At 35.9% G+C, this 13,682-nt stretch overlaps 1 protein-coding gene across 7 annotated transcripts in view; it reads right to left on the reverse strand.

The window, feature by feature from the left end:
- PIAS2 (protein inhibitor of activated STAT 2) overlaps positions 1–13,682 on the reverse strand; it is an 89,420-nt gene that overhangs the window by 49,539 nt on the left and 26,199 nt on the right. For all 7 annotated transcript variants that reach the window (XM_027575245.2, XM_027575240.2, XM_027575239.2 and 4 more), the window contains one exon: positions 4,177–4,261. In XM_027575245.2, coding sequence (XP_027431046.1) covers positions 4,177–4,261 — 85 coding nt within the window. The remainder of the gene's footprint in view (positions 1–4,176; positions 4,262–13,682) is intronic.

A 13,682-nucleotide genomic window follows, 5' to 3' on the forward strand; every position in this document is an offset into this window, starting at 1 on the left:
TGCATTATAATCCAGAGTACTCAAGAGCCTACGCAGATACCAAGTAAATGACTGAGTAAGTAAATGGGGGAGAAAGGACAGCTCTTCCTTACGAGAAAGAAGAACTCTAATGTGAAAAAGAGTAAGGACAATAGAAAATCACACCACTGGAACACAAGAGTGTTTATGACAAAAGTAACTGCTGAGGGGAAAGATCCATCAGTGAATGCTAAATCACTGGGCAAAAATTTGAAGAGAAACAGAATATGTGCCTTATCTCAAAGTAACTCCCCCAAGATATTTATTACTAACAAAGGAAAAAACAGCAACTTTATAGTGCCAAAATCTAGTAGAGTACCTTACCCAAGTGATCAAGGTTAACACTGCCAAAAATAAAATGTATCAATATTATGTAGCCCAACATGATACACTAAGAAGGGCATATAACTTGAGGTATTCTTGCCAAAAATGCATAATCTCATGACAAAATATCAGACAAACCCAAATTGAAAAATATTCTACAAAACACCTGGCCAGGACTCTTCAGAAGTATCAAAAGTTCTTATGAAAGACAAGAAAAACTAAGAAACTGTCACAGACTGAAAGAGACTAACATGACACTAACAATTAAAGGTAATTTGGGATCCTGAATTGGATCTAGGAATAGAGGTTCATTAGCAAAAAAAAAAAAAAAACCTGGTGAATCTGAATAAAACCTATAGTTTGGTTAACAGTATTATACCAAGGTTAATTTCTTGGTTTTGATAACTACACTATGGTTATGCAAGATGTTAATATTAAGAGAAGCTGGGTAGAGTATATCTATTTTCATAACTTTTCTATAAATCTATAATTACTTTAAAGTTTTTAAAAAATCTTGGGAGATAAAGAAGTCAAAAGTAATTACATGGGCCATGTTTAAATACTGAAACAACTAAGAAAATTTGAATACGGGCTAGTCATTGTTTTATATTAAGGAATTATTTTACTGTGACTATATTAAGAATTAATTAGAGATCCATCTTGAGGTATTTCCAGCTGAAATTATATGATGCTTGTGATTTGCTTTAAAGTATTTCAGGAAAGGGGCGCCTGGGTGGCTCAGTCGGTTAAGTGTCTGTCTGCCTTCAGCTCAGGTCATGATCCTTGGGTCCTGGGATCCAGCCCTACCCTTGGCTCCCTGCTCAGCGGGGACTCTGCTTCTTCCTCTGCCCGCCCCCCGCCCCACCCCCCGCTTATGCTCTCACTCTCTCACAAATAAAATCTTTTAAAAAGAATATTTCAAGAAAAAGGCAGGGGGGTTTATATACACACTGCCAAAATGTTGATAATTACTGAAGTTAGGTAATGGGTACCAAATTTTCACTTCCACTTATTAGGAAGAAGATTTTGTATTATTTAATTATATGACTGAAAATGTTAGGCTTTGTCTATATGTGTATGTGATTTGTTTTCTTTGAAAGGAGGATTACAAATAGCCTTTTATTTTGTTAATTTTTATACATAAGATACATAAACTTTATGTTAACCATTTTTAAGTGTATAATTCTGTGGCATTAAGTATATTCACACTGTTTGTACAACCACTACTACGATCCAGCTCCAGAACATGATCAAAATGTTTAGTTGAGATTTAAATTTTAGTCATTCATTTTTTGGACTACTTAATATAATTCACATAGTTCAAACTTCAAAAACATTCAAAAAGGATATAAAGTAAAAAAGAACTATCCCAACTCTGGCCCTGGCCATCCAATTGCCCTGTACAGAGGCAGCTGATCTTATTTGCCCAGACATATTTTAGACACTTGAGCAAATTACACACACACATACCTTTTAGGGCAACTGGTAGTATATTATTCACATTTTGATGCTTTGTTTTTTGTTCACTTAAAAATGTATCTTTAAATCTAACATACTCTAAATAATCTCCTTCCCTCAAAGACCCATGCAACACTCTTGAAGCTTTCCCAAACCACCAACATTAATAGTAACCTCATCGTCCTATAAATCAGTTATTTGTAATTACTAAAATTGGATCTCTTCATCTGACACTTTGCAATGCCAAGATCATTTTATGTATATGAGCTGGTTCACTAACAAGAGTGGACGTGTTATATAATATAGTGCTTTGGACCTAATACACAGTAAATGTTGATCTCAAGCAAGGGATCATCACTGAATAACAAACAAAACTTAATATTAATGATAAGGTTTTGGATATAAAATATAATTTTAATAATATAAATATAATTTTAAAATTTTCATTTATTCTACTTATTTGTTAGTTGGTTTATTACTATCTTCAAGATTGAAAGTACTTCCAAATTTACAAAAACTCACTGCAATGTCTTCTTGCTCCTGGTGAAAATGAACCACATCAGGCTACATTCATTTTACTTCTTTGATAATTTTCTCCTCTGAATTTTCTGTTTTCTGAAACTATTATTTTGGATATCCAATCTTTTGAACTAATCCTTGTATGGTCTTTTTTTTTTTTTTTTTAATCTTAGTTTTCAACACTTTTCTCCCACCTGTGGAAGAGGCAGTCTATCTATGCAATACTGAGATCAAACTTTACAGGGTCAGAACATACAATCATTTGAGATTTTGACAATAGCACTCTCACCCTATACATATATTAGTAAAGGTGATATGATTAATGAAAGAATCTAAAACTTTGCCCCAGACTCTTCCACATAAAGACAGCATCTTCAAGATGTTAGTGTGCTTCGAAGAGACATGAGGCCCGTAAGTTTGGATTCACCATCTTGAGAGATCGACCAGGCAGACGAAGATATGAAAGACCAAAAAGTCCAATCCAACCTTAAAGAACTTATGTAATTGTGAATATAGAATTTCTAAAACTTAACTACAGAATCCTTATTTTTGTAAATTATTAACATCTCAGAGAAGATGAGCATTCAAATGAGCAGCTGAAAGGAGGCAAGACTTCTAATTTGCTCAACTCTTCTACTTTTAACTCTACAATCCCAGAAAAATCACTTAACCTCCTAGAGCCTCCGTTTTCTTACACTAAATCTTTAAGAATGCAATTTTAAAGAGTCACATACATATTATTAACACCAAAGACGACTATATATATATTTAAAGATTTTATTTATTTATTTGACAGAGACACAGCGAGAGAGGGAACACAAGCAGGGGGAGAGGGAGAGGGAGAAGCAGGCCTCCCACAGAGCAGGGAGCCCGATGTGGGGCTCGATCTCAGGACCCTGGGATCATGACCTGAGCCAAAGGCAGACGCTTAATGACTGAACCACCCAGGCGCCCCAAGATGACTATATTTTTAATTGGAAAAGTATACACTACATATTTCCTTTTCTTTCCTCTTACAACTTAGTTCATTTGCTCTTTATAAATGTGTCTATTTTAAGTTTCTCCAATTTTTCTAAACGGCAAAGCTAAGAGTACTTTTCATAATTGTTTTCAGATTTCTACTAATTTTATGGTCTAGGTGACCACACAGCTCAGAACAGTGCCAGTTTATTAATAATTTTTCTGGGTAAGAACATGATGTCTACTTTTACTCTTAAAGTGCCTCAGTCTGAATGATAAAGTCTATGGACAACCTATCATTGGGCTGTTGTCACAAATTCTTTTTTATGTTGCTATATCTGGAATAAAATTTTCATTAAAAAAAGTTATTGCCAAAAAGTAATTCAAAAAAATAAGCTGGGGTTTTAGTCAAAGGTTAAAACTGTTTTTTAATACAAAGTTGTTTATTAAATATTTGGCTAACTTTAGTCAATGTATACTATGCTTGCTTAATGAACAATAGTCCAACTGTTATGGACTGAACTGTGTCTCCCCAAAATTCAGGTTGAAGACCTGACCCCCCCATCTGACCATATGTGAAGATGGGAATAAGGTCGTAAGGGTGGGGCCCTAATCCAATACAACTGGTGTACTCCAAAGAGGAAGAGACACCAGGGATGCAAGGCACAAAGAAGAAAGGTCAAGTGAGGCAAGAAGGCAGCCTCTACAAGCCAAGGAGAGAGGCCTCAGGAGACATCAGATCTGCTGACACCTTAATTTTGGACTTCAAGCCTCCGGAATTTTGAGAAAATAAATTTGTTTTTTAAGCCACCCAATCTGTTGTGCTTTGTAATGGCAGCCGTAGCAGACTAATACACCAACATTCATGAAGAAACATATTCCAAACATTCCTCTTACCTGGATATGCATATCTCTCTAACTTGCTGAGGTGTCAGAGCAAAAATAAAAAACTTCTCTTGAAATCGTTGAATACTGCTTTGAACTGGGGAGGGAAAAAAAAAGATAACATTCCAATATCCAATATCCAAAAGATAACAAATCCAAGGATGTAACCATGTGCAATAACAATGCATTTCTGATCAAGAGTCTGTCAAATTCTGAAATTTTTATAATTAAAATACTCCAAAATAAAGAAGTAGTAAACTGCAGTCATCTTGGAATCATGAAAGCAAAGTCACTTTAAAACAGGCTCAATTTTAAGCATTTAGTCTTTATTCTAAAATACTAATTATAACATAGACAAAATATAACACAACTGTTCAAAATTATATTTCATCCTTGACTACAGCATTATCAAATGAAAACTTGAGGAAGTCAACCCCCCCCCCACCCAGAACTCTATATTTAGGTGATCTTTCGTTTTATTTCTTTGTTGTGTTTTGTTTTCAACCCTTTATATTCAGCTACACAAAACATTAATATAAAATTTTAAACTTAAACTTCTAAGTTGATCAAATGAAGATACATAATTATTTATATATAGAAGAATATCGTTTAAAAAATTACCTAATGAAGTCATCCTTAACTATCTTATTAAAAACTGAAATCTATTTACTTCACAAAGAACTTTATAACACATTTATTCTGAGGTATTATTCAATGATGTTCTAGCACGCATTAAAACAAAATAAAGCAAAAGCTAATATAGAGAACTTCTGCTTCCTAACAAGTACTGCAACAAACTCACAAGGCAAAATGGCTTGTGTGTTACTCGCCACAGTTTTCCTGGTACATAAAGATAAACAAGATGCCAGTTAAATATCCAATGTCAGAGGCCTTCCATCCACAAGCCACAACAAATCAAGAAAAATATTAACTCCTTGAGTAAAACACTTTTCTTTAAGCACAGTTTATTATAGCAATTATGTGCCTAGAAATCATTCCATAAAGTGGCTCGTATTTTCCCAGAACATTTAAAAAAGGAGGGGAGAAAGATAAATGTGGCTTATGACAAAGGCCTAAATATTAAACAAAATGCTAAGTCACAAACATAAGTATGGGGCAAAAAACACAAACACACAGCTACAGTACTTAAGTCCCTCCATTTCTTCAATCCTATTCATTCAACTCTTTATTGTACAGATTTCACTTTCCACTCTCTACCTACAGTTAAGGTCATTTCCCACTCTCTATCCATAGTTAAGGTCACCAATGACCTCTTAACTGTCAAATTGAATAACCTTTGAGATTAGAGGTGAACACACTGCATTTTCAGAGTTAATGGTATAAGCACTCAGTCTATCCAGCCAGAAACCTCAAAATGTCTAACATAGGTACAAATGGAGTCCCAGAAGGAGAAAACAGGGCATTAAAAAAAAAAAAAGTTTAGGAAATAATGAAAGAATACTGATTAACTCATGGGGGAAGGGGAAGCCCTTACAGATCAAAGCTCAAACAAAGTAAATACAAAGAAAGATACCTAGTCACATCAAAATCAAACTACTGCAAACCAATGATGACTATAAAATCTTGAGAGCAGTCAAGGAAAAAAGACACATAACATACGAGGGAAAAACAGTATGAATAAAGGCAATGTAAGCCAAAGTCATCTTTAAAGTGGTAAAAGGAAAAAACTCGCTGGAAAATTCAATACCCTTCAAAAACAGGGTTAAATAATGACTTTTAGATAAACAAAGGCCAAGAGAATTTTTGAAAGCAAATAAGCAATACAAGTAATGTAAAAGGAAATTGTCAGGATAAAAAGAAATGATACCAAATTCAAAACCAAATTTTCAGGAATGAAAACCACTCTAAACAGTAAATTAATGGTAAAGGTAAAAGAATATGTTGTTTTTTTCTTATGATTTCTTTATAGCAAAAGTGGGGTGCCTGGGTGGCTCAGTCACTTAAGCGTCTGCCTTCGGCTCAGGTCATGACCTCAGGGTTCTGGGATCAAGCCCCATGTTGGGCTCTCTGCTCAGCAGGGAGTCTGCTTCTCCCTGTGCTCTCTCTCGCTCTTTCTCAAGCAAATAAATAAAATCTTTTTTAAAAAATAAATAAAAATAAAGCAAAAGTAATGGCATTGAGAGGCAGGATTTTTAAGATATGTAGAAGGAAAAGATATGACAATAGCAAAAAGGACAGATAAATGAAATTATCTACCCAAGAGCTGTGATTCTTGCTTCATTAACACAGCTTGATTAACACAGATCTCCCCAGAGACAGATTCATTCCTTGTGCACCAAAAATGTCAGGTTTCTACTACAGCAAAGCTGGGTGCAGGACCTTGGGTCAATTCACGCAGCGTAAATACCAGTATTTGAGGCCTTGCCTGGGTGACTGGAGTCAACCCACCCAGAAAAGTACCCATATACCATGAAACTTACCTTGAACCTGGAAGGCTTCCATAGTCAGTATATGCCAACATTTATGTACAATTCACAGAACTTGCAGCCTAATGTTTGCAGTTTATATCTTAACATTTTTGCAGAGGCTTTTATTTTTCTGACACAGTTTTGAACTCATTATTTGATGCTAAATTTTCTGTCCAAAATATAATACCAAATAACTACCCTGTTTCTACAAAAAAAATGGATGCTTCATCACTGTGTACCATAACTGAATTCCAGGAATTTACAGCAACAAAAAAATAGTGCATATGCTAATAAAATCCAATTTGTATTAACACTGACAATTTTTATATAAGACAATTTTATTACAGAACAGCAGCCAAAAGCACACCTAACGTGCCATGAGGTAGACCTATTAGCTAGACTGTCACTTTAATACAGATCAAGAGAAAGAATGGCAGGATATAAAGCAGTAAGATGCAGGTTTTGCAGTGTATTTTCTTCCCATTAGTGTCTCCAACTTGGGATCAGAAAACCAATTCTACACAGACTCCACGAACACTTTTATGTTAACAGCAGCAAATGACAAAGGAAAAAGACCATGACTCAGGGGCGTGAATCAGATACGACTTTATTCAAACCCTTTCCTTTTTTAACAATCCTCCATAAGGTAAAGGTAGATTCTATTTTTCAAAGACAGCTACAACAATATCTCCCTTCATGCCCTTCTCATAACCTTGACATTCTTTCAATGAAGCAGTGGGGTCTCTATCACCCTCCCTTTGAACTTGAATGGCCCCTTGTGACTGCTTTAATTGATGGCATAAGTGATGCTATATAAGTTGCGAGGCTAGATCATAAGAGCACCATGCACTTTTCCCTTGCTCTCTGGGGACACTCTTGAGACCCAGCTCTCGTGCTCTAAAGAAGTCCAAACTAGACCAGAGGAAAAAGCCTTATATAGGTACTCTAGCCAACAGCCAAGCCGAATCCAAGCCAACAGGTAGCAAGGATACTGCACGAGTGAAGATGCCTTCAGATGATCCCAGCTTCTAGCCATCAAGTCACCCCTAGCCCCTAAGTCTTCTCAGCTAAGACCCCAGACATCTTAGGGTGGAGACAAGCTATCCACACACTGCTGAACTTCCAATTCTTAACAGGGACAACCCACCAACATAATAAGATGGTTGTTTTACACCACTGTACTTTGGAATGGTATATTATACAGCAATAATAAGTAAAACTGTGCCACAATTTCATGAAGTAATTTTAGCATTAATCTTATAAATCCCAGGTTCTAGCATTATATCTAGCTTCATTTATAATTACTAACTGATGAGGCCTGCTGATATGACATAATACTTATGACTATTCTAGGTTTGTGGATATTGATTCTTTCTACCTTTTTAAGCATAAATGGACCAGAATATTCCTGTATCCTCATCTTAGCCCTACTGGTTATTACCCAAGTGATAGGAAATTCACGTAAGATCTCCAAGTCCTTCTTTACTCCTCAATTAAAATGGGAGTAACTTTTTGCTCATCTGTTTTTTTAAAGGTCTTATTTATTTACTTGAGAGAGAGTGCGCGTGCACTCAAGAGCAGCAGTGGGGGAGGGGCAGGGCGGGGCGGAGACATGCAGACTCGGCACTAAGCATGAAGCCTGATGCAGGGCTCAATCTCAGGACCCTGAAATCATGACTTGAGCTGAAATCAAGAGTCAGACGCTTAACCGACTGAGCCACCCAGGCACCCCTCATCTGCCTTTTAAAGGCTGTTTTGTGGGGGTCATGACCTCAGGATCATGAGATCGAGTCCTGTATCAGGCTCCGCACTCAGAGCGGCATCTACTTAAGATTCCCTCTCAGGGTGCCTGGGTGGCTCAGTCAGTTAAGTATCTGCCTTCAGCTCTGGTCATTATCCTGGGGTCCTGGGATTGAGCCCTGCGTTGGGCTCCCTGCTCAGTAGGGAGTCTGCTTCTCCCTCTCCCTTGGCCCCTCCCTCCCTGCAAGGGCTCTCTCTCTTTCACTTGCTCTCTCTCTCTCTCTCAAATAAAATCTTTTTAAAAAAATTCTCTCTCTCCCTCTCCTCCTCCCCCCAGCTCACAAAAAAAAATTAAAATATTTAAAAATAAAGGCTGTTTTGTGGATCAAATGCAGTAACATGTGAAAGTATTCTGAAAACAATACAGCACTACACATGTATTTTCAGTTCCAGAAATCCTAATCAATAATGTCTGCTTTTAAAAGATAGCAAAATTTCAAGAAAAAAAAAAAAAATACCGTCCAACAGATGCATTTTGCCAACTATTCAATAATAATGACTTTTTCTTGGTAAGATATTCAGGTAGAAAGGGGCGCCTGGGTGGCTCAGTCGTTAAGCATCTGCCTTCGGCTCAGGTCATGATCCCAGGGTCCTGGGATCAAGCCCCGCATCGGCTCCCTGCTCCGCGGGAAGCCTGCTTCTCCCTCTCCCACTCCCCCTGCTTGTGCTCTCTCTCTCGCTGTGTCTCTCTCTGTCAAATAAATAAATAAAATCTTTAAAAAAAAAAAAAAGGTATTCAGGTAGAAAATATTTTAACATGCCTAAAAATGTTAACTATTGTTAGTAAAATAGGAAACTTCCCAAGCTCCCCCACAGCAGAAAGTTATATGGACATCTTTTGATAAACTGGTTTAGATTTGGTCAAGAATGCTTCCTAGCAATGCGTGCCTAGGGTAACAGGAGCTTATAAAATGGCCCACTCAGGGAAGAGATAAACCAAGATGTTTTATAGGCAGTTTTGTGGGTTATCATGGCTCTGTCTAGCTAATCTATAAATAAAATAATTCACAACGTAACAATGAATAGTTTATTATACTGCATCATCTAAGATCTCTACCCTGAGCTATTTGCTGCCCTATCACCCACCAATTAACTGTACCATTGCTGCCAATCAAAGAATACTCTTACTTAATTCCTTTTCCCATCATATCTCTGCATCAAAAAGTGGGGAAACAACCCTCAAACATGTATAAATAAAAACATACCCAAAATAATATTCTCATACAGTTCTAATAGAAGAAATAAATATACAAAGTTCTGTTCTATATTCGCAAATTAGCTGGTTTTTGGTAACCCGTTTCTTAACACATTGGAACAGGCACACAGAATGCTTTCAGTGAACACTTGAGTGATTCTATATTCCAATGTTCAATTGTTTACAAATAGTTATCATTGAACATTGCTTTATGTGAACACTTTTTAAATGATAATCCTATATACATACCTAAATTTTTCTAATTTAATGAAATTCACTCAGAAACCTGAGTCATTTGAAAGAATTTTATCTAGACAGAAACCATCACTATATTAATAATCATCAGTGATGTTTAATATGAGAAGACTTTTTTCCCTATACAACAGCTGCAAAGATCATGTGGGGAGAGTACTGAGGTTTCATGCTTCTTAGAAAAACAGTGACTTTAATTCAGAACTATGAAACAGGAGAATAGTTACCAATTTTCAATCACTAGAATGAGTTCAATCACTAGAAATCATTCATTTCCTGTACCCCAGTCCTCTTCTTCAGCCTCTATATCCTATTAGTCATTAAGTCCTGCTTTCTAAAATGTTCTTATTGGCTGCTTCCTCTCCCTTTTCACTACCACCATCCTACTCAGAACTATTACATTTGGTACAAATGAAATAGCAACGTTGCCTCTCTGCAGTCTCCCATCAGAACACAAGTGCAGAGCTCGTCTCCCTTAGCAGCACTATCATCACCCTTTCTCTGCTCAAAACTGCTCAGCAGCGTCCTATTTCAGAATGAACCCAGTCTAAGCTCCCTTATCTATAAGCGTCTCCATAACAACGGCCCCTCCTCTTCCCTCGCAAACCTACATTTCCCTTGTCTCCCCAAGTCTTACTCTCTATTCAAAACAGCTTCCTCAGTCAGGTCTCCTAACTATGCCACTTTCATTTCTACTCCTGTGACTACTCACAGTTCTCCCCTTCCTTGGTGTTTCGTCTCCTATAAATGCCATTAATTCAAAGTAGACAAATTCATACTTCAAAGCTCCTTCAAGTCTCACTCCTACTCCAAGAAGTCTTGACTGACTTCCCCATTCCTGAGGCCTACAAAATATGTGAGTTTCAGATACACAATTTATAGTTCTTCATCATACAGGCACATACCTCATTGCTTCTTGCTCTCGTGTTAATACTACCTCCCCAGCTAGGTAACAAACTTCCTAATGGCCATCTTATACTTCTGGCTTCTCCACAATTAGACTACATGACCATACCCAAATTAAATCCTCATTATATACTCGTTAACTGGGTTAATAAAAATGTGTACAGTGTCTGAATTTATCCAAACTCCTTAGAAGTGAGGTTCTATTTTAATGGCTTTCCATTAGTTGCACATCACTTTAAACCTATTCAACTGTACCCGAAAGCTTAATGAGTATTTCCTAATAATCAGGAATTTAAGAATATGAAAAGATGTTGATTCTTATTAATTTCTCATCTTTTAGATTAAAGATTAAAAGACCAATAGTAAATTAAAAGACCGATGCTGATGAGGGATAGAAAAAATTAATACATTCATACACTGCTGGATTATAAATGGGCACAAGGCTTCTGAAGCAATTGCTGAAACAAAAGCTGAATATCAAAATACTAAGTACTTATACTCTTTGACTAACTTCACAGAGGCATTATACTTCATAAATATTCACCCAAGTATTCAGAAGCACATATGCAAAAATGCTAACAGCAGCAATGTCTAAAAAACTGCAAGAATAGTGACTCACAATGCTGTATACTAAAATACTTTCAAATAAATGAAAAACTGAGAATCACTGAAAATGTCCACCACGGAATACTGGTTAAGTGATGGTACATCTACAAGATAACAGGTCTATTTAACCCACAAATCTGTATTTCCAAGAAACACTGTTAAGAAATATTATCACAATGCAGAACTCCAGGAGGTGCTATTGGCAGAGGATACTAGTAGAACAGTGTCCTTTCTCACTAGAAATGTGGCAAAGTAGCTCTGCAGATGGAAAAAGCCTTTTTAATGAATAGGAAGAGAAAGAAGATGACTAAACATATGCAGAAAAACAGTTTACTATTGATACAACCCTAGTTGGATAATATATGACTTTATAAGGGACCTTTCCTTTCTGTTATATTTCTATGATGTTTGAATTTTCAGTTACTAGCATAAATTACTTTTGTAATCTGAAAAGCACAATGAAGAAGTTTTAAGGAATTAAAGGCTCAAAATACATTGAAGGTATTTCACAAAATACCAAACAGCTAGATGTAGCAACATACAAAGCTTATAAAAGAGAGCGAACAAAAAGAGCTAGTCACAGAAGAGATCTCGTCTGCTCTCGGAAGCTAAGCAGGGTCGGGCCTGGTTAGTACCTGGATGAGAAACATTACTTTTTTTTAAACACATATATTGTAAAACAAGAAAAGGAGAGGAACATAAATTCAGAATAGTGATTTAACTCAGAAAAGGCAAGGAGATGGCGTGACGATACTGCCAATGTTTCTTTTTAAAAACCCAGGCAGTTGGGGGGACACCGGAGCGGCTCAGTCAGTTAAGCATCTGACTTTTGATCTCAGCTCAGGTAACAATCTCATGGTCCTGAGTTCAAGCCCCGCACTAGCTCCATGCTAGAGCCAACTTTAAAAAACAAACAAAACAAACACAAAAAACAAAACTAGGTAGTGGTTTCACTAGTGTTCATTTCACTGATGTTTTTTATACTTTCATGTTTTATATATATTCTTTTTTGTACAGATTAAATATAGACAAATTTCTTAAATACAAAATTCCCAAAGGGATTTCATCTTCAAAAGTTGTCATAAAAAAAAAAGAAGGAAAAAGACGAGAGAAAGAAAAGAGAAGAGAAGAAGAGAGAAAGACGGCTTGTGAAAGCAAATCAGAACAGCTATATAAGGGAGGAGAACAGAGATTTCTGTTAGTTTTTGAATTTTGGTATTATCCATTTGTTATAAAAACCTCAGCTACAGAGAACCTCATTTAGTATTGTGTACACTCTTATTTTTCAGATGCCACAGTTTACCATTTTAAATGCTAAAATATTTTTATTTTAACCATGCTGAATAGAAATAATTCCAAACTAGAAAACTGTATTACAATGTATCTCTTTTAATAGAATATATACATCATGGTTGTTTCTTGGGTTCTTTTTTTAGCATCAATACATGGGCCATGCTGTAATAGCAACTCCCTCATTACTAACGGGCTATTGGTTTCAATATACCAAGAGGTTTGGGAGTAACATATTTTGACCTCTTGTGTCTATTTTTTCTACCATGGCTCTTCTAGTCTCTCTCATGTTGTCAATTAATTCCTACTTAACAATATGTTGATGGCTTAGAAATCATCTAATCAACTGTATATAAAATCAAGAATACACAGACTGGCTCGCAGATGTCAAGAATATGTGCTTTGAAATATGGATTTGATATCTCTTTTGATTCCTGAGGATTTTTAATTCTCAATCCCCAAATGTAAACAGGTTTCTCTATAGCAGGATTCCAAACAAATGGACTTCCCCAGAATTTCTATTTTTATGTATATTTTCAGTATTATAAAACAATAAAAATTAAGGAAACTTCTGGATGTCATTACATTGCTTTAGACACTGTGACACTGAAAGTTTTCAATTAAAGGTCATTACTAGAAATGATTAAGTTTTTTCCACTTTCATTTGGCAGACTACATGCTGATGTGGATTTTCTAACTTTTTACCTCCAAGTCTAAAAGAGCATTTCTTAGATCACTGTTTTATCAATCTGACAAAACAAGATTACACACATTAAGAAAATTCTTTTCTTTTTCTCCTTAGGGGAGGCAAGATAAGGAAATGTTTATTGTTTTAAAACAAGAATCAGTTTATAAATTCATAAAAACAATGATAGGCAGGACTCTTGAAAAACATATATATAGAGAGTTTTTAGCTCAGGGATAAAAGTTATTTCATAAGCCCTAAGGTTATATGTTATCTCTTACATTCTAATTTAAACTATGAGCAAAAGGCAGGTTTTTCTTAGCCACTCTTCAACATAAAATACAAAATTATTTTA

This window comes from Zalophus californianus, chromosome 14 (assembly GCF_009762305.2).
Source record: "Zalophus californianus isolate mZalCal1 chromosome 14, mZalCal1.pri.v2, whole genome shotgun sequence".
NCBI classification, from domain to species: Eukaryota; Metazoa; Chordata; class Mammalia; order Carnivora; family Otariidae; genus Zalophus; species Zalophus californianus.